Here is a 22325-nt window from a genome sequence, read left to right as displayed (position 1 = left end):
AAAGCCTAAATTGACGCACCGAAATAGGCATTACAAGATTCAAAATTATAGGCATTATACGCGAATCAAAATCATAATACGCATACGCAGCGTTGTACCGGCGCACACACTCGTAAATTCGCCATTGTTATGCTAAATTTATTTGCCCCCACAGCCATCTGTTGTTGCTGTTTTCGGTGTGGTTGCTGTTGTTGTTAACTTCATCAGAAGTACGATTGAAACGCAGCTTCCGTTTCCGCAAAATGGCTGTCAATGTGCGAGTGTGGCTGGTTGGCGGAAGGGGGGGAGAATTGGTGTGCCGGGAAAATTCCACTTTGCCTGCAAACAAATCAACTTGAACTTCCGTTTCATTTCGCTTTTTCTTGCCATTTCATATTCTTTTGCAACTTATCCCGCCCCCCGCTAGCCGCTCACCCACCTCCGACAAACCGGCAAAAAAAAAAACCCACTCAACTCTCAATTTTTATTTTCCCTTTACTGTGCATTTCGGCGACTTTAGCGTAAATTTACTTTTCACTTTCAGCGCGCCATCAAAAAGTTTTTGTGCATAGCTAACTTTTTGGCTCACATTACGTATATTTTCCATATTTTTGCCTGCTTCACTTCCTTTTGCCTCTCGCTCAACGTGTCTTTTCAATGTCATTGCACACGCTTTTACACTGAAAATAAATTGTGGTATTTCGATTTTCAATAATATGGATAAGCATTTTTAAAAGAAACAAAGAAGGTTTATCTTAGGTTTAATATTTTTGAACAATTTAAAAATCTTAAGGCTTTAATTAATTTTCTTAGCTTAACTTAAATGTTCAAATATTAGAATATATAGATAACCATTTTGAATTTGCATATATTTGTAATCAACGTGCCATGCTTTTCGCTCAGTGCACAAACACACTCGGAAAAGCTGTCGTGTGTGTTGCAAGAGGGGAAACTCTGTCTTTTTGGCATTTCATTTCCTTCATTTCAGCCGTTTTGCACCTCGGAGCGGTTTCCTTTACTTTATTTTATATTTTCCTCCTTTTTTTGGGCGGGGGGTTGTTGTGAAAGTGGGCGGCCGGTACAGTGGCACTCCTTGTGTTTTTCTATCCCGTTCTGACTGATTTTCCGCGACCTACGTAAGTTGATGCTGCTTAATTTAATGCTCGAGTGCCTATTTAAATTTTACCCTCCCCATCTCATCGTCTGCATTTCCAATTGTGTTTTGTCATTTGCGTTTGGTTTATATTTTCCTCTCGTTTCGCTTGCTAGCGAAATCAATCAGCGGCCGGCACGTGTGTGCATTGATAACGTGGCCAATAATAGAAAAGCGAAATGTATTTTTGGCAGCCCATGAAAATACATCTCAACTTTTCGATGCGAGTTAGCGATTGTTTGTGCGCTGGGTGGAAAAGATGAAAACAATTTTGTGCAGCATGCTGTTAGGCAGTAATTTGCTTGTGGCATCAATGGAAATGGCTGTGGCACAATGGAAATGGAAACGGGTGGCCAGAAATTCAAATGTTTGGCAATTACATCTGTTTGTTCGAGATAAATTCACATTATGGTTTTCCCAACGATCTGAATGCGCAAACAAGACCATATCATTTACTGTGTATACAATTTAATAACATAGCAGGTTTTAAATTCTTTACTGTCGATTTTTTTAAAGTGAACTGTCATGCTTTAAACTTTACTTATACAAAAGTACATAGCTACATTTCTAGTTGCGTTTGACTTTGGTGCTTTGAGTTCTCTCTCCTTTAAATAATAACTTCTTAAGCAGGCTATAGATAGTAATTGGCAGTACAATTAGCAACAGAACCATTACTACAAAAATAATTAGGAGCACATCCACATTGTGGTACTGCCACCAGTTCAGCCTTTGGGCCGCACTTTTCAAATAGGCAGCTCCTTGATGGCGGGTCACATGTTCCACCCAGTATATCGCCTTTTCCAATGGCGTGTGTTGTTGATCCCGATATCGGAAGGACACGCCCTGCACCACTTTCGTGTAGGATGGCTCACTGGTAATCCGCTCGATGGCTTGTCGGAAATCATCGGCTTTCAGCGTCTTGAAGTCCAACATAATGCCATAACCGGCTTGCTCGGCATGAGCCATGTTGAAGAACTGATCACTAAAGATCGGCAAACCGACCACGGGTTTATGATCTTGGCTATGATCTTGGGATGGGCCAATATGTCCGTCTGTGGAAACCAGTCGGAGATGTAGACATTCTCCGGTTTGTTGGGCAGGTTATCCAGCTCAAATTTCCAGAGAACACGCTGCTTGAGTCCACCTAACGCTTTCAGGATCTCTTGAACCTTTGCGGAGGTCAGTCCTTGGTCTTGAGATTCGATCCCATGGAAAAGTAGATTGCTCCATGTTCTGTGGATTCAGTGGATTCAACGTTCCGTCGATATGCATACCACCCATAGTGCATAGTGAGCATCATTGTAGAAAGCCTCACATATGATCGCATCAAAGCTTTGGTTGCTCTTTAGAAAATCCTGGAAATTGGTGTCCTCGAAAAGTCCTCTAGTGATGCGAAATCCCATTTGATAAAGATCGATGAGATTCTGAGTAAATGGCTTTTGGATAGATGCGCACAAGGACCCAATGTCTCCTAAGGAAAAACCCGGTTTTTGAAATAGTTCACACTAAAAGAACATTAAAAAATAAAAGTACTTACCTCCCATGACTTTGATCACATTTGGCACATTGACATCAGTATAACCAGGAATGGGTTTCTTCTGAGGAAAGACGGAAACCACGGTATTTATGTCCAGCCTTGACCAATCCCTTGGCCAAAGCATGTCCCACATTGAAGTGAGAACGACCGGCGGAATTGAGAACCATCAGGTAATTGTATCCACTTGAGTATCCCAAGGTACACAATAGCCCCAAGATCAAGGTGAATATACGCATGGTGATGAAAATCAACCGAGGAACCAATAACCAAACCGAACCGAACTGAGCGCGTCTCTGCAACACACTGATAATGCTTACTGTGCTCAACATGGATTTATATAGATATCTGAGTATATATACAATCATTGTGAAATTAACTTTTGTAAAGTCAACGTGAGGCCCAGCATGGAATTGGAAGGAACCAAAAGGTAAACACACAATTTTGATTGTGGAAAATCGTGCTCGTCAATTCGACTGTTGAATGACCTATAGTTATCTACATATATCAATATATATTTTAAGTTTATGTAGTTCAAGTGCTTGTTCTACCTAATTGGCCAATGCATTTTTATATATTCAATTAAATTATTAGTTAATAAAAAATTACATCACTTTTAAAGAGTAGTGCCAAGGGCTCGAAATGTGCTGATCAATCAACATTAAGTTCTCATGATTTTGCAAGTTCTCAAGAGAACTCAAGCAAACAAAAAAGTTGTTCACTCAATTAAAATCTTTCAATTTAAGAGTAAATTTAATGAAAGAGAGAAAAACGAATGCTATAAGAGAGAAAAACAAACATCGGTAGAAAAATAACACCTTTTTAATAAATTAGTTATATATAAAACCAGGAGGTTATAAAAATATTACTTAACTATTGTAAATAAAATATTTTTATACCACATTATTATATATTAACTATACCATGTACCATTGTGTCAATGAAGGTACATACACACAAAGTTGTAAAATAATATTTTGTCTGCGAACCCACCACTTCAAACGTTTCACTAATCTACTGACAAAGTTTCTTATCAAATACTATAAGTTCTAGAAATGAAGTAAACCTGCCTTCAGTCTGTTTTTTAACCTTTAAAGACGCTGTCGCAATGAGTTGGCTACTAAATGCGTGGCTTTTGCTACTCTTAGCCCTTTCTGGCCAATCATGGGGCTATTCCTACCTGATGATCAGCCACACTGCATCGAAATCGCACTACGCCGTCGGCTTTGCATTGGCCAAAGGATTAGCCGCCGCCGGTCATGATGTCACTTTTGTATCGCCATTTCCCCAAAGGAAGCCCATTAAGAACATAATCGATGTGGAAACGCCGAATATTATCACCGTGATGGGCGGTGAGTACTATACTATATTATCGCTTATCAACAAACTACAACCATCTGGCACGTATTGCTTATCGCCTGAAATAAGCGTTGTCTTATCTGATAAGTAACACGTGAAAGTTGCCCAAATCTCAGGGGGTCAACAACAAATTGGTTGTACCGACTATTTTTGGGTATACATATCTATGTAAACGAACATTAAGCATATTTATAGAACTTTATAAACAACCAAAAAAACTAAGCTTTTTTGGTGCTAGGAACTGGTTTGTTTGTGATTTAATTGCATTCTTCTCTCTCGTAGTTTACAAAGCTCGAATTCTGGAGAATGCCAAAAAGCCGGTTCTATTGCGATATCCAAGAATGAGTTTAATGGGATTGGATTTAACAGAAAGTCTTTTAAAGGAGACGAAAGTACAGGAGCTATTGAAGCAAAACCGCACCTTCGATGGAGTTATCTGCGAGACCTTCATGAATGACGCCCACTACGGTTTCGCAGAACATTTCGGAGCTCCACTGATCACTCTGAGCAGCTTGGGTGCCACTGGCTGGACCTCTGATCTGGTGGGCACACCCTCGCCACCGTCGTATGTGCCACACTCCTTACTACGGTTCGGTGATCGCATGAATTTCTGGGAAAGGGCTCAGAATTTGGGATTCCAGATATACGAATTTGCCTATGAGAATTTGATCAATCTGCCAAGACATGAAGCGCTGTACCGAAAGTATTTCCCTAACAACAAACAGGACTTTTATAGGATGCGCAAGGATACGTCGTTGGTGCTGCTTAACAATCATGTATCGATCAGCAATCCACGGCCCTATTCGCCAAACATGATCGAAGTGGGCGGAATGCACGTGAATCGAAAGGCTCCAAAGCCACTGCCCCAAAATATTCTCAAGTTTATCGAAGAAGCCGAGCACGGGGTTATCTATTTTTCATTGGGCTCCAATCTGAACAGCAAAGATTTACCGGAGAACAAGCGAAAGGCCATTGTGGAGACGCTGAGGGGACTCAAGTACCGATTTATTTGGAAGTACGAGGCGGAAACTTTTGATGATAAACCGGATAATGTTTTCATATCCAACTGGTTACCGCAGGACGATATCCTGGCCCACGAAAAAGTGATTGCCTTTATAACCCATGGAGGACTTTTGAGCACAATGGAATCGATTTACCATGGCAAACCAGTCGTGGGTATTCCCTTCTTCGGCGATCAGTTCATGAATATGGCAAGAGCCGAGCAAATGGGCTATGGCATCACGGTGAAGTATGCCCAACTAACGGCTTCGCTATTCCGATCCGCCATCGAAAGGGTTACTAGTGATCCTAGCTACACGGAAAGGGTCAAGGTGATATCCACTCAATATCGGGACCAAAAGGAGACTCCACTGGAACGAGCTGTTTACTGGGTGGAGCATGTGACTCGGCACAAGGGAGCCAAGTACCTGAGAAGTGCCTGCCAGGATCTGAACTTCATCCAATACCACAATCTGGATGTTCTAGCGTCGTTCTTTTCGATTATTGGATTGACCGTTATTTTCGTCTTTCTATTAGTTCGGTTTTTAGTTACTATTATAAAAGGATTTCTATGTAAATCTAGCTCGAAGCTAAAAATTAACTAGTTTATAATTAAATATTTATTGTTACAAAACTAAGCTATATAGAATGTTATCTTTTTAAGGTATATTGGATTATTTCGGTGGATACTTAAATACATACATTTAATTTCTTTTTCTTAAATACCTCGCATAGTTTTCTTTATCAACAACAAGTATTGGTTGCATCAGAATTCTACACCAACCATGCGTCAGAATGAGAACCAAAGTGAAAAACAAAACAAAATAATGCTCCCCACCAAAAAAGCCGGTGGGAAAACAAAGCGAAGAAGAATCCGAGAATAAAACCTATCCAAAACTTATAATAATATGCGAGAGAGCCTCTCCACTATGTAGAGATATTGACACTCGATCGTGAATAGCGTACAAAATATTGAGATTTTGGCAGCGTAACGATGACGAAGAGAGGGCGTGAGTATAAAAGTGCTGGTCATCTCAGACGTGGAGACCGAGAGCAGACTCTCCAAATTTGATTGGGACCTAACCCAACCACTTATAATTACCTCATCGCAGTCCCATGTTAACTCAGTTTATCGCGAGGCGTCGAGGCGTTCGAGGTCCCCACATCAGTACCAGTTTCACGAGCGTAGGCCGTTAGAACGCATTTCACAACTGGCAACAATTAAGCCGAATTAATTGTTTTGAATTCGTAGTTCCCGAAACTAACGATGAAACCAACAGCTGGCCAAACGGGTTTTTTGGCCCTGCTGCTGTTCAGCCTGCTGAGCTGCGTGTCTGCCTACAACTACCTGGTGGTGCTCCATACCGCCGCACGATCCCATTACCATGTGGGATCTGCCCTGGCCAAGGGATTAGCCGCTGCGGGACATCAGGTGACCATCATCTCCCCCTTCGAGCTGAAGAAACCCATCCAGAACATCAAAGATGTGCCGGCCAAGAGCATTCTGACTTCCATGCAGGGTAAGTTTAGCTAGCGAAATTATTAATAATATTATTACACAATCTAATGTGAAATTCAGTAAGACTACAGACATTGTGTCTGCAGTTCTGAAATAAATAATTGTTGAAAGGAATCTAAAGTTTGAACAATGAACTTCCATTATAATTCAAGAGCAGAGTCGTATCATATTATTAGTGTGATTAATATCCCATAAATTATTTCTGTTATTTTGCAATAGAGACAACATTCAAAGACTTTTAAAATAAGGATTTGTACAATATGGCCTATGGTATAAACCGGTTGGGTTACATCAACTATTTATTTAAAAAAAAACACACAAGCCTTTTGTTGACAAACAAAGTTTTCTGGTTTACTTATGCATTACATAACTAAATGAATTCAGCTTATTAGCTTAACTTTCAAAGTCATTTCACTTTTTCTCTAAGAAGTTGCCCCAATAAAAAATGAGTTGAATTCGATTCGATAAGCCTAGCTAACAATTGCTTCTGATAACATCTATGGTTTCTAAGCACTTAAGGATTTTAAAATAACCTAATGTTTCTTATACCAATTTTTTATGACATTACATGTTCTCTTTGTTTGATAGAAACGCGTTTTAATAAACTTTAAATTATTTTAGGAAGAATTTCTAACCTTTTGCAAACCTCAAAGGAGCCCATAATCAAGCAGATCATTGACTTTCACGAGATGGGTATTGAGATAACCGAATTGCTGCTGAAGGAACCATCTGTGATAGAACTGATGAAATCCAACCAGACCTTCGATGCCGTGATATCCGAGGTGTTCCTGAACGAAGCTCACTTCGGATTCGCCGAGCATTTCAAGGCTCCACTTATTGGACTGGGCACCTTTGGAGCTATTAGCTGGAACACCGATCTGGTCGGTGACTATTTGTTATAGTGACTAAGAGGATTTCCCTAATTTATGTTCTTACCTTTTATTTAAGGTGGGATCTCCTTCACCGCCCTCGTATGTGCCCAGTGCACTGCTGAAGTTTAGTGACCGCATGTCCCTCGCAGAGCGAGTGGGTAACCAGGCCTTCCTCACCTACGAATATATCTTCCTCAACTACTTCTACCTTCCGCGCCAGGAGGTCCTCTACCGCAAGTACTTCCCCAATAACAAGCAGGACTTTTACGATATGCGCAAGAACACGGCTCTGGTTCTGCTCAATCAACATGTATCGCTCAGCTTTCCCCGACCCTACTCACCCAACATGATCGAGGTGGGCGGCATGCACATCAACCGAAAGCGCCAGCCGCTGCCCAAGGACATTCTGGAGTTCATTGAGGGTGCCGAGCATGGAGTTATCTACTTCTCGATGGGCTCCAATCTGAAGAGCAAAACACTGCCGTTGGAGAAACGCCAGGCGCTGATCGACACCTTTGCCCAGCTGAAGCAGCGTGTGCTGTGGAAGTTCGAGGACACGGATCTGCCCGGAAAGCCCGCCAATGTGTTCATCTCGGACTGGTTCCCCCAGGACGACATCCTGGCCCATGACAATGTGTTGGCCTTTATTACGCACGGCGGTCTGCTCAGTACCACGGAGTCCATTTACCATCGCAAACCCTTCGTGGGCATTCCAATCTTTGGCGATCAGTTCCTGAACATGGCTCGTGCCGAGCAGAATGGCTACGGAGTGACTGTTCATTACGAGGAATTGAGTGCTGTCAAACTTTTGGCTGCAATTCAGAAAATAATCAACGATCCCGAAGCCACCCAGAAGGTGCGCGACATGTCCGACAGATATCGCGATCAGCAGCAGACTCCTTTGGAGCGGGCCGTTTACTGGGTGGAGCACGTGTCCCGGCACAAGGGTGCCAAGTATCTGAGGAGCGCCTCCCAGGATCTGAACTTCATTCAATACCACAATCTGGACGCCATGCTGATTCTATATGGCGGCATTATATTCGTGCTCTATTGTATTTTCCTGCTGATCCGTTTCGTGTGGCGATTCCTGCAGGAGTTGTTTGTGAAGAAGGAGAGTTCCAAGCCAAAGAAGAAAGAAAAGCGGAATTAAGTTCATGTTATAAATAATTTTGGTTTCCATGACCAGTTTAAATCAGGGTGCTCACAAACAAATTAGCTTTTAACTGACAAACATAGAGAAATACTTATTAAGTGTAGTGAATGAATAATTTATGTATAGTGTTTCATGAAAACTCCTTCCCATTTTCAATCCAACTGCAAAGTAAAAACGGTAAAATTTTCTCATCATTTTCTTAATGTATTTGTCTGTAATAAAATCAACAAAAATATATTTGGTATGTACGGATTTTTCAATAAACTGTCTTCGAATTTGCTGCGATTCAGTGTTGTTGGAAAAGCTCATGGAAATTTCATTTGATTTTACAGCGGGGATGGGGTTGTGCGGTTGGTTTCAGCCTGCGGCTCGAAGCTTGTAAACTAAAATGGAAAATATTGTGAGCTTCTATCGAAAAAATGCCACGTTGCTTTCCTATTTTTCTCGGTCTCCTATTCTATTTTCAGATGCTTACATTTCATTTATAGTTGTATACTCTCACGAAATGGAAACTCAAAAAAATTGTAAATGTATCTTAAAATCTTGTAAGCTTATGCATATTTCAATCCGCAAACTTTTATGAAACATTCGCTTTAGAACAGCAAATGTTTAAAAATGTTTGCAGTCTTTAGGAACTAATACTCAGGGAAATTTTGTATGAGACCCTCAAATTTTCTAGATCATCTCATTATTGTTTCATCCAAGGGTATTTGTAGCTTCGGTTCAGTGGTGAAAACTTTTCTTTGTTGGTTCCCATTTTCATGGACCCTCTTTTTCCCCTCCTGCTGCAAGTTGCACATAGTTAACGCTTCAGTTGTAAAAATGCCCATCAGCGCGTTCAAATTTTTAACAGCAGCGAACTGAGTGCCACGCCCACTCCCATTGCCTGCCCCCACCACACCCACCCAACGCCCACGGGCTAAATGCTTTTATTTTCTTTGCCGTGCATCTTCCTCTTCTCATCCTTTTGCCAAGCAAAAGGCGTGTAAAAGTTGTAGCCCAACTTATTGAAACTGTTTTGGGCCATGGCCATGCTGCTGGAAAATCACCGTTTTCCGCGAAAATGTTGCCGGCTTTAATGCCGATCCGAGTTAGAAATGCATCCAAGGAGCTATTGTTTCGCTGGCTAGATTTTGGGCCATAATAAAGCTCACAAAGCGTCTTAAGAACAATATATTTATAATAGAATGTATTTATAGTATGTATAATGATTTCGCTCAGAATGCATTTGAATTTGGTTTGTCATATAGCAAAGTAGGATGGTAGACTGATATATATTGTTTTATTACTTATCGGGGAATTTTTCTGAGCTTGGCAATGAATCTAGTTCAATGCACTTTAGGTCACGTATTTGTAAGACATTAGAAAATAATCATTTTAATTTGAGGCTAACGAAGTTGGTTATATATATTATTATAGTAATATATATTTTTTAAGAGCTTTAAAGCTTAAATTTCTTAAAATGTAAAACAATTGAACTTTTATGCAGCTGTTTCACGTATTCCTTTGTTCCGATCTGAAGCGACTATTCAACTGCACACCATAGTGTCGTATAGGTATGAATCTGAACGCACATCACATCAGTTGCCAATCGCATCTGGGTAAAGCCCCAAAAGCGATTTCAGCCACAAGATTTAGTATAAAAACGACAGCGGAAACTTTTACAACTCAGTTTAAGGTAGACGGCAAGATGCTAAAGTTATTCGTAGTGGAACTGCTGGTTCTACTGGCCAGTTCATCGGTTCTCTCCATCGAAGTGGACACCGAACTGGGACGGGTGCGAGGAGCCAATCTGACCTCCAGATTGGGTGTCACCTTTCATGCCTTCCGAGGCATTCGGTATGCAGAGCCACCTCTGGGAGATTTGCGATTCGTGAATCCGCAGCCAGTGAAGCCCTGGTCCCCGCAAACCTTCGATGCTAGCGAGGATGGACCGATGTGCCCGCAGCCATGGGATAACATGACCGATGTATCTGAGGACTGTCTGAGACTTAATGTGTATACAAAGGATTTGAAGGGCCGCCGACCTGTGATAGTGTTCCTACATCCTGGTGGCTTCTATGTGTTCTCTGGACAGAGTAAATATTTGGCCGGACCCGAGCATTTCATGGATCGCGATTGTGTGTTGGTATCGCTAAATTACCGGCTGGGTAGTTTGGGATTCCTGGCCACCGGAAGCAAGGAAGCTCCTGGCAACGCTGGTCTCAAGGATCAGGTCTTGGCTTTGCGCTGGATCCAGCAGCACATCCATCGATTTGGCGGTGATCCCGGTAGTGTAACCCTTTTGGGTTACAGTGCGGGAAGTATAAGCGTAGCTCTGCACATGCTATCGCCCATGTCACGGGGTCTCTTCCATCGAGGCATCTGCATGAGTGCTGCTCCATATGGACCAGTTAAGTACAAGGACAATGATCTACAACTGGCCAAACGTCAGGCTGGTTTACTGAAGTGTCCACAAGATTCCATCGGGGAAATGGTGGAGTGTATGAGGCGAAAGCCCTATTTGGATTATGTGAGCACCTATAATGGCATGTTTGAGTTCGGCTGGAATCCCGTGCTCAACTGGAGAATCGTTGTGGAGGAGGATTTCGGGCAGGAGCGTTACCTCATCGAAAGTCCCTTCAAAACAGCTCGACGTGGCGACTTTTACAAGGTACCCCTCATCACCGGCATTACGGAGTTTGAGTTTCTTTCTGGAGCTTTCTGTAAGTATAATTTTAAAAGAGGATCTTATAAAATGGAAGAAACTATTCTATATATTTTCTATAGTTGATCTGCGAAATGAAAGCATTGTTAGCCGCTATAATAGGGATTGGGAACACTATGCCTCTATTGCTTTGCTCTTGGAACAAAACTCAAACCAATCGCGAGCTGCCAGTCGAGTTTTCCGGGAAAAATATATGCCCGAAAGTTTGGACAAGCTGGAGTACCCGAAATCCCTGAAGGGTATGGGTGAACTCCTGAGCGACGCCTTGATTGGAGTGTCCTTCCATCGGTTTCTTCAACTGATGTCCCCCCACACACCCATTTACACATATCTGTTTCGTTACAAGGGTAGATATACCTTCTTGAAAAATCCCGATAACCAGCAAACCATAGGTAAGCACTTATAACGTAATTTAGATTGTAAACACCAAAAATTTAATATTATTATTACTTTAAAAGGCCCCGTTCATCATGACGAGCTAATATATTTATTCCATGTTGGACTTTTGAGTCCTTTGTTGAAGCGAGACGATCCGGAAAATTTTATGATCGAGCTATTGACGCGTATGTTGATTGAGTTCGCTCAAAAGGGGTAAGTGTAAAAATACTAGCTTTATTGAGTTTCTTAGAATGTAATCTTTTGTCCTTAGTGATCCTCACAACAAAAACGATGAATACCTGAAAGATCTGAATTGGCCGCTGTACAACTCGAAAGATAAAGGTTATCTAGAAATTGGCAATAACCTTACAGCAAAAACTGGCGGTTTCTTTTTGAATCGGTATCAAATTTGGGAGGATTTACTTCCACTTTCAAGCTTTCAATAAGCATCTTTAAATAATATTCTATTATAAATGATGTAATAAATCTTTAAGCCCCTTTTTCAATGCTAATTAAAGCTACAGCTACATATTACCATCGGCTCGGGGAAACAAAATTGACAAAATGGTTGAGCGCATAACTATCGTCAGGTGAATGAGCATTCAGTATATTTTCCTCAATTTGCAGCAGCAGTTCGGATTTTCTCGACTTTTCACCAGCACAAATTGTTGTAAAAACATGAGACAAAAAAAAGGCGAACTGCGAAGAGAAAACCCAGTGAACCGACCGATTTGCTTGGACAAGTTACCGATTAGATTCAGTCAAGAAGTGAGCTGATATTTCGAAACATTTCCGAGACTGCAAATTGGGATTGCTGACATTGCGTAAATAATGGCTCAGCTTGAACTGAAAAACCAGATTGTGTATTTTTCTTTTCCAGCTGACCAGCTGGCAATTAAACGTCAGAGTTTCGGCTAGGCTTAGTCAAATAATCAATTCTGCTGTTTCCGTTGACGATAATCAACATCGCATTAAAAAGGTGTCGAACCGCAAAACAGGACATCATTAAACAGCCCCGTCTCCACTGACCGACCACTCGGGACATTTAAAGGGTTCTGGCTCTTAAGCTATGGGGGTCGGCAAATGCAGCCCTAAATCGCATGAAATTATCCACATTTGCATGCCAACACAAAACACACAGAGCTAATGGCAATTCCAGCCACACCACATTTATATAGCTCATGAATTTTTGATTACGCATTTGGCAATGCGGCCAAATACGGTCAAAAGCACCAGCCGTACCCAAATGAACCAAACCAATCCAACGGAAGTGACTCCGTGCAATTTAATATTACGCATACGCAGCGTATGCAACTGATTGGCAGCGGTTAATAAATGCGCTCAAACCGGCGCTCACGCCCAGCCCACACATGCAAATATTTGAATGCGTATTCCATAATTCACTGGACGCCAATCGAGCAGCTTTGCGTGTGACCAGAAAAGCATCGTTATAATATAAATACGCGCATCATACATAATATCCCATCATTTTGGTGCTCTATCCTGTGGTGAAAACAAACTGGGAATCGCGGGGCTTCACCGAGCTGCGTTTGGTCATAGGTGGTTATACGACGGCCATTATCGCGGGGGTAAGTAGCTATAAACTATGGTAACGATATTATAGATAAGGCTTAAGCAGAATTCAGACTCCTTTTAGCCATTGGGAAAATGCAAAATCATCTGTATGTCTGACATATTTATTGTGCAAATATTTATTGTAAGTATTACTAAGTAGCACCTAACGAACTTTCCGCTTTCGTCGTTTTTTAACAACTAAACGTGTTAAGATATTCTTAGAAATCTTACAAACACTAAAAACAATAATAAGAACAATGGCAAGGACAACTATGATTGCAAGAAGAACAGTGCCCAAGACATCCAGGCTGTGGTGGGTGAAGAAGTTCAATTTCCTCCCGGCCACCCGCATATGAGGCGCACCCTTGTGTCGCAGGACGTAGTGAGTCCACCAAACAGCCGTCTCCAGAGGCTTCATTGGTTGATCTCGATATCGAGCACCTGCTATCCTTGCCGTGACCTCAAATCTCTTCTCCGTCAGCAACTGGAGAATTGTGTCCTTCAACTCATCACTTGTCATATCATGGTAGTTCAAAGCCAGGCCCAAGCCCTGTTTTTTGATATGATCCACGTTGGTAAATTGGTCGTAGAAGAAGGGCAATCCCAGCATGGGTTTACCATAGTGAATGCTCTCAATGGTGCTCTGCATACCTCCGTGGGTTATAAAGAGTTTCACTTTTGGGTGGGCCAGGATGTCCTGTTGCGGTAACCATTTGCGTACTAGAACATTCGACGGTATATCTTGCAGCTCCTCATCATCGAATTTCCACAAAATGCGCTGTGGCAGGCTGCCAAATGCTTCTATCAATATTCTCTTGCGGTCCTCTACCATGTTTTTAGTCCTGACATTGGTGCCCAGAGAAAAGTAAATCACACCATGTTCACCAGCACCTTGGATAAAGTCCTCCAATTCCTGGGTTAAAGCTTTCGGTTGTTGATCAATATGCATACCACCAACTTCAATAACATTCGGAACATAAGGACGCGGTGGACCCAATGTGAAATGTTGATTTACCAAAACTAAAGCAATGTTTTGGCTTATTTCAGACAGTGGCTTTGTTTCAGCTATTTTTGGGAAATATTTTTTGTAAAGGGCCTCATGCTTTTTCTCATAATGCCAGTGCCAGGTAAACCAGGAAATAGAGCGTTCCACAAAGTGGGCCATGCGACCACCAAAAGTATCCAGGTCGTAAAGATAAGATGAGGGAGACTGAAGGTAGGACATCGGCGATGGACTACCAACCATTTCGTCTATTTTCCAGTCGGTTCCACAGGGAGCTAATCCAATAATTGGGGCCTCAAAATAGGCGGCAAGGCCATAAAAAGCATCGTACTTCCATATGTCCACAATAATCAGATCAAACTGAGCCTTTCCCGGCCTGAGTATCTCTCGTCGCACTCCGTCGTTATTAAATACATCTTTAGTAATATTGTACACAAATTCATTGGTTGCGTCGAAGAACTCCCACGTGTTTTTTGGGGTTGTCATTGTTTTCAATAGTTCTAATAGGAATATAAAAAAAAGCATGCAAAAATCAGATTGTATATAAAATATTTATTGCCGTACTTACCGTCAAAACTATTAAACACTTCCGGAACGTAAATGTCGTATATATTATTCACTGGTTTTTCAGGTGGAAACGGACTCACTAAAGTTATTTCGTGTCCCAAAGAGGCCAAGTTTTTGAGATATGGAAGGGCATGATAATAATGCGATTGGGAGGGAACCGGAAACAAAGCCAAAATGCGAGCTCCATACAAGAAACCAGGAAATAGTAAAATTAGAAGGTAAAATAAACCCGACGGCAGCATTTTTAGACCGCAACTTTGCTTTCCCCAAGATCTCAACGAAGACTAAATGCAATTCCAACCACAACCCTTTTAAAATAAAAATTGATAAGATTAACCCGATAAGAGTGTAAGGAAGTATAATATATTTTAGCATTAACTCAACCTGCTTACATCTTCCTAATCTATATGTCATAAATCGATCACCTATCTTTCTATGAATGTACAGATATGTATTCTCTATTGATATATTGGTAAGTTAATTTACTTTCTGCTTTAGTGATCTATTACTCTTTTTACTCTTTAGGATAGCCCTCAACAGTTTCATTACACAAAGGCCAACAATGCTCAGGATTGCCAAAAAGGCCAGGAGAAAAGTTCCCAAGACATCCAAGCTGTGGTAAGTTATAAAATCCAGATTTCTGCCCGCTACCCGCATATGAGGTGCTCCCTTGTGTCGTAGGACGTAGTGAGTCCACCAGATCGCCGTATCCAAAGGATTCATTGGTTGATCCCGATACCTGTCCGCTGTTCTTCTTGCCGTGACACCAAAACTCTTTTCTGTCAGCAACCGATGAATGGTGACCTTAAACTCATCGCTTGTCATATCCTGATAGTTTAAAACTAAACCTATTCCCTGTGCTTTGATGTGTTCCATATTTCTGAACTGATCGTAGAAGAATGGTAATCCCAGCATCGGTACACCATGATGGATACATTCGACTGTGCTCTGTAAGCCTCCATGAGTAATAAACAGCTTTACGTTTGGATGAGCAAGGATGTCCTGCTGCGGAAACCATGGGCTAATTAGAACATTCGAGGGTACATCCGACAACTCCTTAGCATCGAATTTCCACAAGATGCGCTGTGGCAGGCTGGCAAATGTGTCAATCAATATTTTTCTGCGATCTGCAGACAAATTTTTACTCCTTACATTGGTGCCGAGCGAAAAGTAAATTACTCCATGTTCACCAGCCCCCTGGATAAAATCCTCAAATTCCTGGGGTAAAGCTTTTGGTTGTTGATCAATATGCATACCACCGACTTCAATAACATTGGGAGCATATGGACGTGGTGGAGCCATCGTAAAGTGTTGGTTAACCAAAATCAAGGCGAAGTTTCGGGTTATCTCGGACAGAGAACGTTTATCGGCAATTTTTGGGAAGTACTTTCTGTAGAGCGCCTCATGCTTTTCCTCGTGCCGCCAATGCCAGTTAATCCAAGCCAGAGACTGATCCACAAAGTGCCCCAGGCGTCCTCCATAGGAGTCAAGATCAAACCAGTTGAAAGACGGAGACTGCAGGTATGCTATTGGTGATACATTGCCCACTAGTTCGTCAATCTTCCAGTCGGTTCCATAGGATGCGATTCCAATGATGGGGGCATCAAAATAGGCCGCGAAGCCATATAGAGCATCAAGCCGCCAAAGATCCACAATGATCAGATCAAACTGAAGGCTTTCTGGTTGCAGAATCTCTCGACGCACTCCATCATTTTCAAGAACTTTTTCGACAAGACCAAGGGTGTACTGGTTGATGTATTCAAATTCATTCCATGTGCCCTTCCGGTTCGTTAAATTTCCAACAATTTCTGAAAGGATGTTTTAGATATATTTTCGCATGGGTAAGTAAATCTTAAGTATTACTTACCCTCTATATTGTCAAATAATTCCGGAACTGGAATATCATGTATATTAGCGACAGGTTCTTTCAATGGAAATGGGCTTACAGAAGTAATCTCATGGCCCAAAGATGCCAATTTCTTTAGATAAGGTAGGGCGTGATAGTAATGCGAGTGGCTGGGTATGGGAAACACGCCGAGGATACGCGCTCCTTCCAAGAGAACAGGCAGCAGGGCCACCACCAGAAGTATCGATCTCAGAACCAACATACTCGTAGGCATTCAGCCGAAAGACTGAATCGTTAAGCTAGACCTACATACTCCGTCTGGCTGATACGATTTATCAGCTCCAGACAAATATTTCACAAGATTTCTGGTTAGTTGCCAGAGATAGTAACATAAATGCCAGTCATCTATAAATATGTGAAAAATTATTTATACGACAACCGAGTGAAAAGTGCTTGCTTTTCATGATTTTCATTTTTCATTTCTTAAAGGGTTTCTGAAAAAAATGTATTATAATTACAGAACGGTTAACAACCAACATACTCAGATGTTCTCTAATCTTTACTTCGGTAAAGCCCGCTTAGCAAATTTTTGCTAGCTGATAAGATAATTTGCCTGCAGAAATTTATGAAACTCCCTCTTAATTTCCTCAGCGTTAGCAACAGAAAAACTTTGATAAAGCTCTCCATCTAAGTACTATTGTAACCCATTTACTGATATCATTGTAATCTGCTCCATATAATAATAGCAATGATTAACTAGACTTAAAATTGTCGGACCTAAATTGTTTTATTTCCTTTATTTAGCTGTAGGTTTAAAGTTCAATTTACAAATATCACGAATTGCTTTACTTGGTTTTTAGCTTTTTCTTGGAGTTTCCAAAATCCGTAAGCTTAGCTGCTTTCCCAAGGACTCCCACAAGGATCGCGACAAGCAGAAGAGCTCCGCCCAAAAGGAATCCAATGACATCCAGGCTGTGGTAGGCGAAGAAACCCAAGTCCTGGCCAGCCACTCTCATGTAGTAGGCTCCTTTGTGCCGAAGAACGTATTCGGTCCACCAAATGGCGGTGTCCAGTGGACTCATTGGCTGATCACGATATCGTTCGGACATCTTCCTAGCAATCTGCGCAAATCGCGGCTCCTTGAGCAATATCTCGATGGTCTTCTTAAATTCCTGCTGTGTCATTGTCTTGTGATCGAGTCCCAATCCAAAACCTGCCTGCGTGGCCCGCCTTACATTCAGAAATTGATCGTAGAAGAAGGGCAGACCCAAGACGGGTTTGCCATGATGAATGCTCTCGATGGTGCTCAACAATCCGCCGTGGGTGATAAAGAGCTTGACCTTGGGATGGGCCAGGATATCCGGCTGAGGAAACCACTTGCTGATAAAAACATTGGACGGCTTGCCAGGCAACTTGTCGTCCTCGAATTTCCAGAGCACTCGCTGCGGCAAGCTGGCGAAGGTTCTTAGGATAAGATCTCTCCTTTCTGCCGGTAGATCCTTACTGAGAACATTAGAGCCCAGTGAAAAGTAGATTACACCATGCTCCCCGGAACCTTGAATAAACTCTTCCAAGTCCTTGGGCAAAGGAGCTGGCTTGTGGGATATGTGCAGACCTCCAACCTCGATCATGTTCGGAACGTACGGACGCGAGAAGCTCAACGAAAAGTGCTGATTCAGCAGTACCAGGGAGAAGTTTCGATTCAAATCGGTGAGTTTAACCCTTTGCGAGGCCTCGGGAAAGTATTTCGCATACATTTTCTCCTGCTCTGGCATATGAACAAATCTGTAGTTAATCCAGGCAACCGTAGTATCCACAAAGTTGGACAGACGCTCCAAGAAAGTCATTCGATCCGTAAGACCGCCCGTTGCCAGCGGTGTATACGATAGAGGAGACTCATTGCCCACTAGCGAATCAATATTCCAATCAGTTCCAAAGGTGGATATGCCTATTATAGGGGCATTGAAGTGGGCCGCAAATCCATAGTAGGCATCCGAGCGTAGAGCCTCAACAATGATAAGATCGAAATGATCCTTTCCGGGTGGCAAAAGGGTTTCTGTAACCTCTTTGTTAGTAAGAACACAGCGTGTAATGTCCACAAATAATTTATTGATGGCGTTGTTCCCCTGCCACAAATTCATTGGTTCGCTCAGTTCGTTTATCAATTCTTAAAGGTTGTTAAAATTGTGTGAACGGAAATTTGTTACATATATGTTTTTATCATCTTACCGTTATAATTGTCAAATACGTTTGGGAGAAACACATCTCTGAAGTTAGCCACTGGTTTCTTTTGCGGAAACGCATTAACCGAGGTAACATGGTGACCCCGACCAGCCAGTTCCTTTAGATAAGGTACCACATTAATATACTGTGATGGCCCCGGAAACGGAAATATAGCCAGTATTCTAGCAGCCTGCAGATAAGCTGGCAGAGTTAGTAACAGGAAACCTATCCGTAGAGCGTGCATCTCAAAGATCGTCTGCACTTTGCGATCTCACTTTGTAAACTGAATCGGCAAACGTATCACAACATAGTTCTAAGCTATTAGATAACACTGTAAGCCACTGACATGCAATAGTAATTCTTGACAGATGAGATTACGTAAATTTCGTAGGCGATCCACATCTCACCGTCGCACCCCATCACAATTTTATTCCCTATCTTATCCCCTGTAGTCCCCTAAACAAACACACCGCTCTTCTGAATTAACAATTGTGTGCAGTCGAAGAAAAAAGAGGGTCAGTTTACGTTTCATGTGAAAAAATTCAGAAATACAAGCTGCACTTAAAAAAAAGGTTTTTACTTTACCTTAAAGCCTCGATCCTTCTTCAAGGTTATGCATATAAAATAAAATATTATAGTTTCTTTGTATTGTGCATTACATAGCTTTTTGAGTATGCAGTCAATAATAGAGCTTTAAGCTACGGTTAAGTAAAGGCCAAGGTTCATGCGTGCACTATATGATTAAAATGACAGCATTTGACGTTTTAGCAGTAGTTTCTTTTGAAATTTAAATAATTAGTCGCCCCAATGAACATTCTTTTTACTACGATTTTTAAATAAATAATAGCTAAATTTAATATTTGTTCACGTTTAATTTAAAAATACAACTATCCTTGGTATTATTAGTATGTTCACAGGTGCTGGTAACAAAACAAAAATGCACATGTTTACTACTCTAAGAGGAAACATAAATCGGTGGCGGCATAAACTCAAACAGTCAATCGACTTTAATTGGTTACTGGGTCTTCAATTTACTCGCCTCCGTACGAGTTTTTCTGATTATACTTATGAGTGAGACCCTTTGTAAGCATTTAATCGAAATGACGACGATCAGTATGGACACAAAAGTGATTGCGATGAGCAGCCCCCAGGTGTCCAGTCCATGGAACTGAATAAAATCCAGATCCCGCGACGCGCATCTCAGGTGTTTGGCTCCCTTATGCCGCAATACGTACTCGGTCCACCAAATGGCGCGCTCCAAAGCGGTTTCCTTCTGATCTCGGAATAATTTGGATTTGGTCCGAGCTGATGCCGAATAACTGGGATTACTCAGCAGTTCCTGGATCAAAGACGTGAGTTCTGTCGCATTGACACTCCATATATCCGCACTGAGACCATAGCCCGCCTGCTTGGCCCTCTGAACATTCAAGTGCTGATCATAGAAAATGGGCAATCCCAGTATGGGTTTTCCAAAGAAAATACTCTCGATGGTGCTCAAGAGACCTCCGTGAGTGATGAACAGCTTAACATTCGGATGAGCCAGGATATCGGGTTGGGGGAACCACTTGCTGATGAAGACATTATCGGGTTTTTCGGGCAACTGATCATCCTCGAATTTCCACAGCACACGGTGTGGCAGACTGGCAAAGGTTTCCATTAGCACTGTTCGTGTGGATGGCGGCAAGTCTTTGCTTTTGATGTTGGAACCCATGGAGAAATAGATTACTCCCGTCTCCGATTGCTCTACAAATTCCGACAGTTCCTTTGCTAAGGGCTGCACCTTTCGCTGCTGTTGTAAATGCAGTCCGCCCACCTCGATCATATTGGGCAAATAGGGGCGTGGATAGCTCAGGGAAAAGTGCTGACCGAGAAGCATAAGCGAAAAGCTGTCCAAAACTTCATCCAATGATTTCCTGGCCGTGGGAAAGTATTTCGCATACAGTTCACGTTGAGTCGGCAGGTGGACAATCCTCTTGTGCAGCCACATTACACAGGCTTCAAACACATTCCTCACACGATCCTTGAAATCCATTTGCTCCGTTCGCGATGAGAGCAGCAAGGGATTGTAGGACAATGGCGATATGTTGCCCATTAACTCATCGATGTGCGTATCTGTGCCGTACGATGAGATACCTATGGTCTCTGCTCCAAAGTGCTGGATCAAACCAAAGAGGGCATCAGTTTGCACCGTTTCCATCACGACCAGATCGAACTTCTCTCCGCTGTTCAGTAAATCCTTGACAGCCGGATCATCCAGGATACTTGTGGTCAGAAGATTGAGAAACTCTGTGGTCATAGTCAATATTTTCCATTGACTCGCCGTTTGGGTGTAATCGGCATTTCCAAATGCTACAATAAATGTGAACTTTAATAGATAGCTTGAAAACTCTTTGAGTTTACTTACCCGCCATTATTTCGTGAATTTTTTTAGCACCAATCACCCGAAAGTTGAGCTCGTTTTCCTCGCTGCCAAAGGTATTGATCACGGTGACATTGTGACCCCGATGTGCCAGTTCCTTCAAAAACTGCTCGGCGAAAATGTACTGCGATCGGCCGGGAAAGGGAAACACGGCCAATATACGCGAACTTTGAACCCCTTCATCGGCATTTGCGCTGAACAGCAATATCAGGCCAATTAGAAGAAGGCCAAGACCAGTTCCAGAACATATTCCACCCATTTGCAAGGCAACCACAACGATTCGCTGACAAACGACAACTAATCTAACATAAGAACTTTCAGTATATAATTATCGGGGAATGACGATTAGAAGAATAGCCCAAAATTTGCTCTTTCTACACAAAGCCAGTTTAACGAAGCGAGACCAAAACAAACCCAAAGTTCACTCTTTTTGTATGTTTCAATTTATGCACCTATCATATATGGTATATGTATGTATTTTTTAGCGTCACCGGCTTGACTCAAACAACTTTGTTGATTGTTTACACACAATACTCAGCTGTTATGTAAGTAATAGGAGAAACAAATAGCACTCTTTTTTCAATCTGGTTCTCTTAAGTTCGCGCTCTATCGACTTTTGGTTCTCAAACTCTCCAGTTGATTGTGAGTAACTTGTTGTTAAACAAAATGTCTTGTGCTCAGAGAGCTTGCAAAATATTTATAATCGTTTAGAAACATATATGTACATTTTCCACTTGATAGAATATTTTTAGTAATTCCCTTTTTGGCTGGCATTGGCTCATAAATTGTAATAAAATGCTCTTTGAAAATGAATGTTGAAAATTGAATAAAAATATTGAATTTTTCAAATTGGAATCACTCAAATATATTGATGTCTATTTATACAGAACTTCACAGACGTGCACTAAATGGTTCCATAAAATGAGTCTAAAAAATAATCGTAAATATTTGGGGCTATCAAGATTAGATAAAGCTACCAATAGCGCTTATCATTCATTGGCCCTCCTGTAATCAGACTAAAAAGCAGACATAAAATAAT

General features: G+C 41.7%; 8 protein-coding genes across 9 annotated transcripts; 3 read left to right on the top strand and 5 right to left on the bottom strand.

Moving 5' to 3' along the window:
- Nucleotides 1-843: 843 nt before the first annotated feature.
- LOC117143574 (UDP-glucuronosyltransferase 1-9) lies at nucleotides 844-2976 on the bottom strand. Its single transcript, XM_033308319.1, is given in 6 exon segments — nucleotides 844-2145; nucleotides 2148-2306; nucleotides 2309-2375; nucleotides 2377-2603; nucleotides 2670-2755; nucleotides 2757-2976. Coding segments are annotated over 6 exon segments (1134 nt in total). The 5' UTR covers nucleotides 2906-2976; the 3' UTR covers nucleotides 844-1699.
- A 92-nt stretch (nucleotides 2977-3068) lies between these two features.
- Nucleotides 3069-5662, top strand: LOC117143572 (UDP-glucuronosyltransferase 1-8). Its single transcript, XM_033308317.1, has 3 exons — nucleotides 3069-3096; nucleotides 3743-4018; nucleotides 4308-5662. The coding sequence occupies exons 2-3, from the start codon at nucleotides 3775-3777 to the stop codon at nucleotides 5627-5629; spliced, it is 1566 nt and encodes a 521-aa protein (XP_033164208.1). The 5' UTR covers nucleotides 3069-3096; nucleotides 3743-3774; the 3' UTR covers nucleotides 5630-5662.
- A 486-nt stretch (nucleotides 5663-6148) lies between these two features.
- On the top strand, nucleotides 6149-8853 carry LOC117143570 (2-hydroxyacylsphingosine 1-beta-galactosyltransferase). 2 transcript variants are annotated; one of them, XM_033308315.1, is made up of 4 exons: nucleotides 6149-6209; nucleotides 6277-6544; nucleotides 7165-7424; nucleotides 7492-8853. In XM_033308315.1, the coding sequence occupies exons 2-4, from the start codon at nucleotides 6292-6294 to the stop codon at nucleotides 8563-8565; spliced, it is 1587 nt and encodes a 528-aa protein (XP_033164206.1). In that variant the 5' UTR covers nucleotides 6149-6209; nucleotides 6277-6291; the 3' UTR covers nucleotides 8566-8853. The 2 variants fall into 2 exon arrangements, with proteins under 2 accessions (XP_033164206.1, XP_033164205.1); XM_033308314.1 differs by having other exon boundaries at nucleotides 6152-6216.
- Nucleotides 8854-10228: 1375 nt separating this feature from the next.
- On the top strand, nucleotides 10229-12165 carry LOC117143569 (venom carboxylesterase-6). Its single transcript, XM_033308313.1, has 4 exons — nucleotides 10229-11273; nucleotides 11338-11667; nucleotides 11734-11866; nucleotides 11925-12165. Exons 1-4 carry the CDS (start codon nucleotides 10259-10261, stop codon nucleotides 12097-12099), a joined length of 1653 nt encoding a protein of 550 aa, XP_033164204.1. The 5' UTR covers nucleotides 10229-10258; the 3' UTR covers nucleotides 12100-12165.
- A 1205-nt stretch (nucleotides 12166-13370) lies between these two features.
- LOC117143571 (UDP-glucuronosyltransferase 2B4) lies at nucleotides 13371-15040 on the bottom strand. Its single transcript, XM_033308316.1, has 2 exons — nucleotides 14800-15040; nucleotides 13371-14731 (listed from the first exon to the last, which is right to left on the bottom strand). The coding sequence occupies exons 1-2, from the start codon at nucleotides 15038-15040 to the stop codon at nucleotides 13392-13394; spliced, it is 1581 nt and encodes a 526-aa protein (XP_033164207.1). The 3' UTR covers nucleotides 13371-13391.
- Nucleotides 15041-15275: 235 nt separating this feature from the next.
- Nucleotides 15276-16918, bottom strand: LOC117143573 (UDP-glucuronosyltransferase 2A2). The gene is made up of 2 exons (XM_033308318.1): nucleotides 16666-16918; nucleotides 15276-16606 (listed from the first exon to the last, which is right to left on the bottom strand). Exons 1-2 carry the CDS (start codon nucleotides 16916-16918, stop codon nucleotides 15276-15278), a joined length of 1584 nt encoding a protein of 527 aa, XP_033164209.1.
- A 502-nt stretch (nucleotides 16919-17420) lies between these two features.
- Nucleotides 17421-19137, bottom strand: LOC117143372 (UDP-glucuronosyltransferase 2A3). The gene is made up of 2 exons (XM_033308047.1): nucleotides 18874-19137; nucleotides 17421-18811 (listed from the first exon to the last, which is right to left on the bottom strand). Exons 1-2 carry the CDS (start codon nucleotides 19109-19111, stop codon nucleotides 17490-17492), a joined length of 1560 nt encoding a protein of 519 aa, XP_033163938.1. The 5' UTR covers nucleotides 19112-19137; the 3' UTR covers nucleotides 17421-17489.
- Nucleotides 19138-19736: 599 nt separating this feature from the next.
- Nucleotides 19737-21745, bottom strand: LOC117145146 (UDP-glucuronosyltransferase 2A2). The gene is made up of 2 exons (XM_033310686.1): nucleotides 21272-21745; nucleotides 19737-21216 (listed from the first exon to the last, which is right to left on the bottom strand). The coding sequence occupies exons 1-2, from the start codon at nucleotides 21543-21545 to the stop codon at nucleotides 19883-19885; spliced, it is 1608 nt and encodes a 535-aa protein (XP_033166577.1). The 5' UTR covers nucleotides 21546-21745; the 3' UTR covers nucleotides 19737-19882.
- Nucleotides 21746-22325: the final 580 nt, after the last annotated feature.

Source organism: Drosophila mauritiana, chromosome 3R, assembly GCF_004382145.1.
Source record: "Drosophila mauritiana strain mau12 chromosome 3R, ASM438214v1, whole genome shotgun sequence".
NCBI lineage: Eukaryota > Metazoa > Arthropoda > Insecta > Diptera > Drosophilidae > Drosophila > Drosophila mauritiana.
This window is presented reverse-complemented; position numbering and strand designations above follow the sequence as displayed.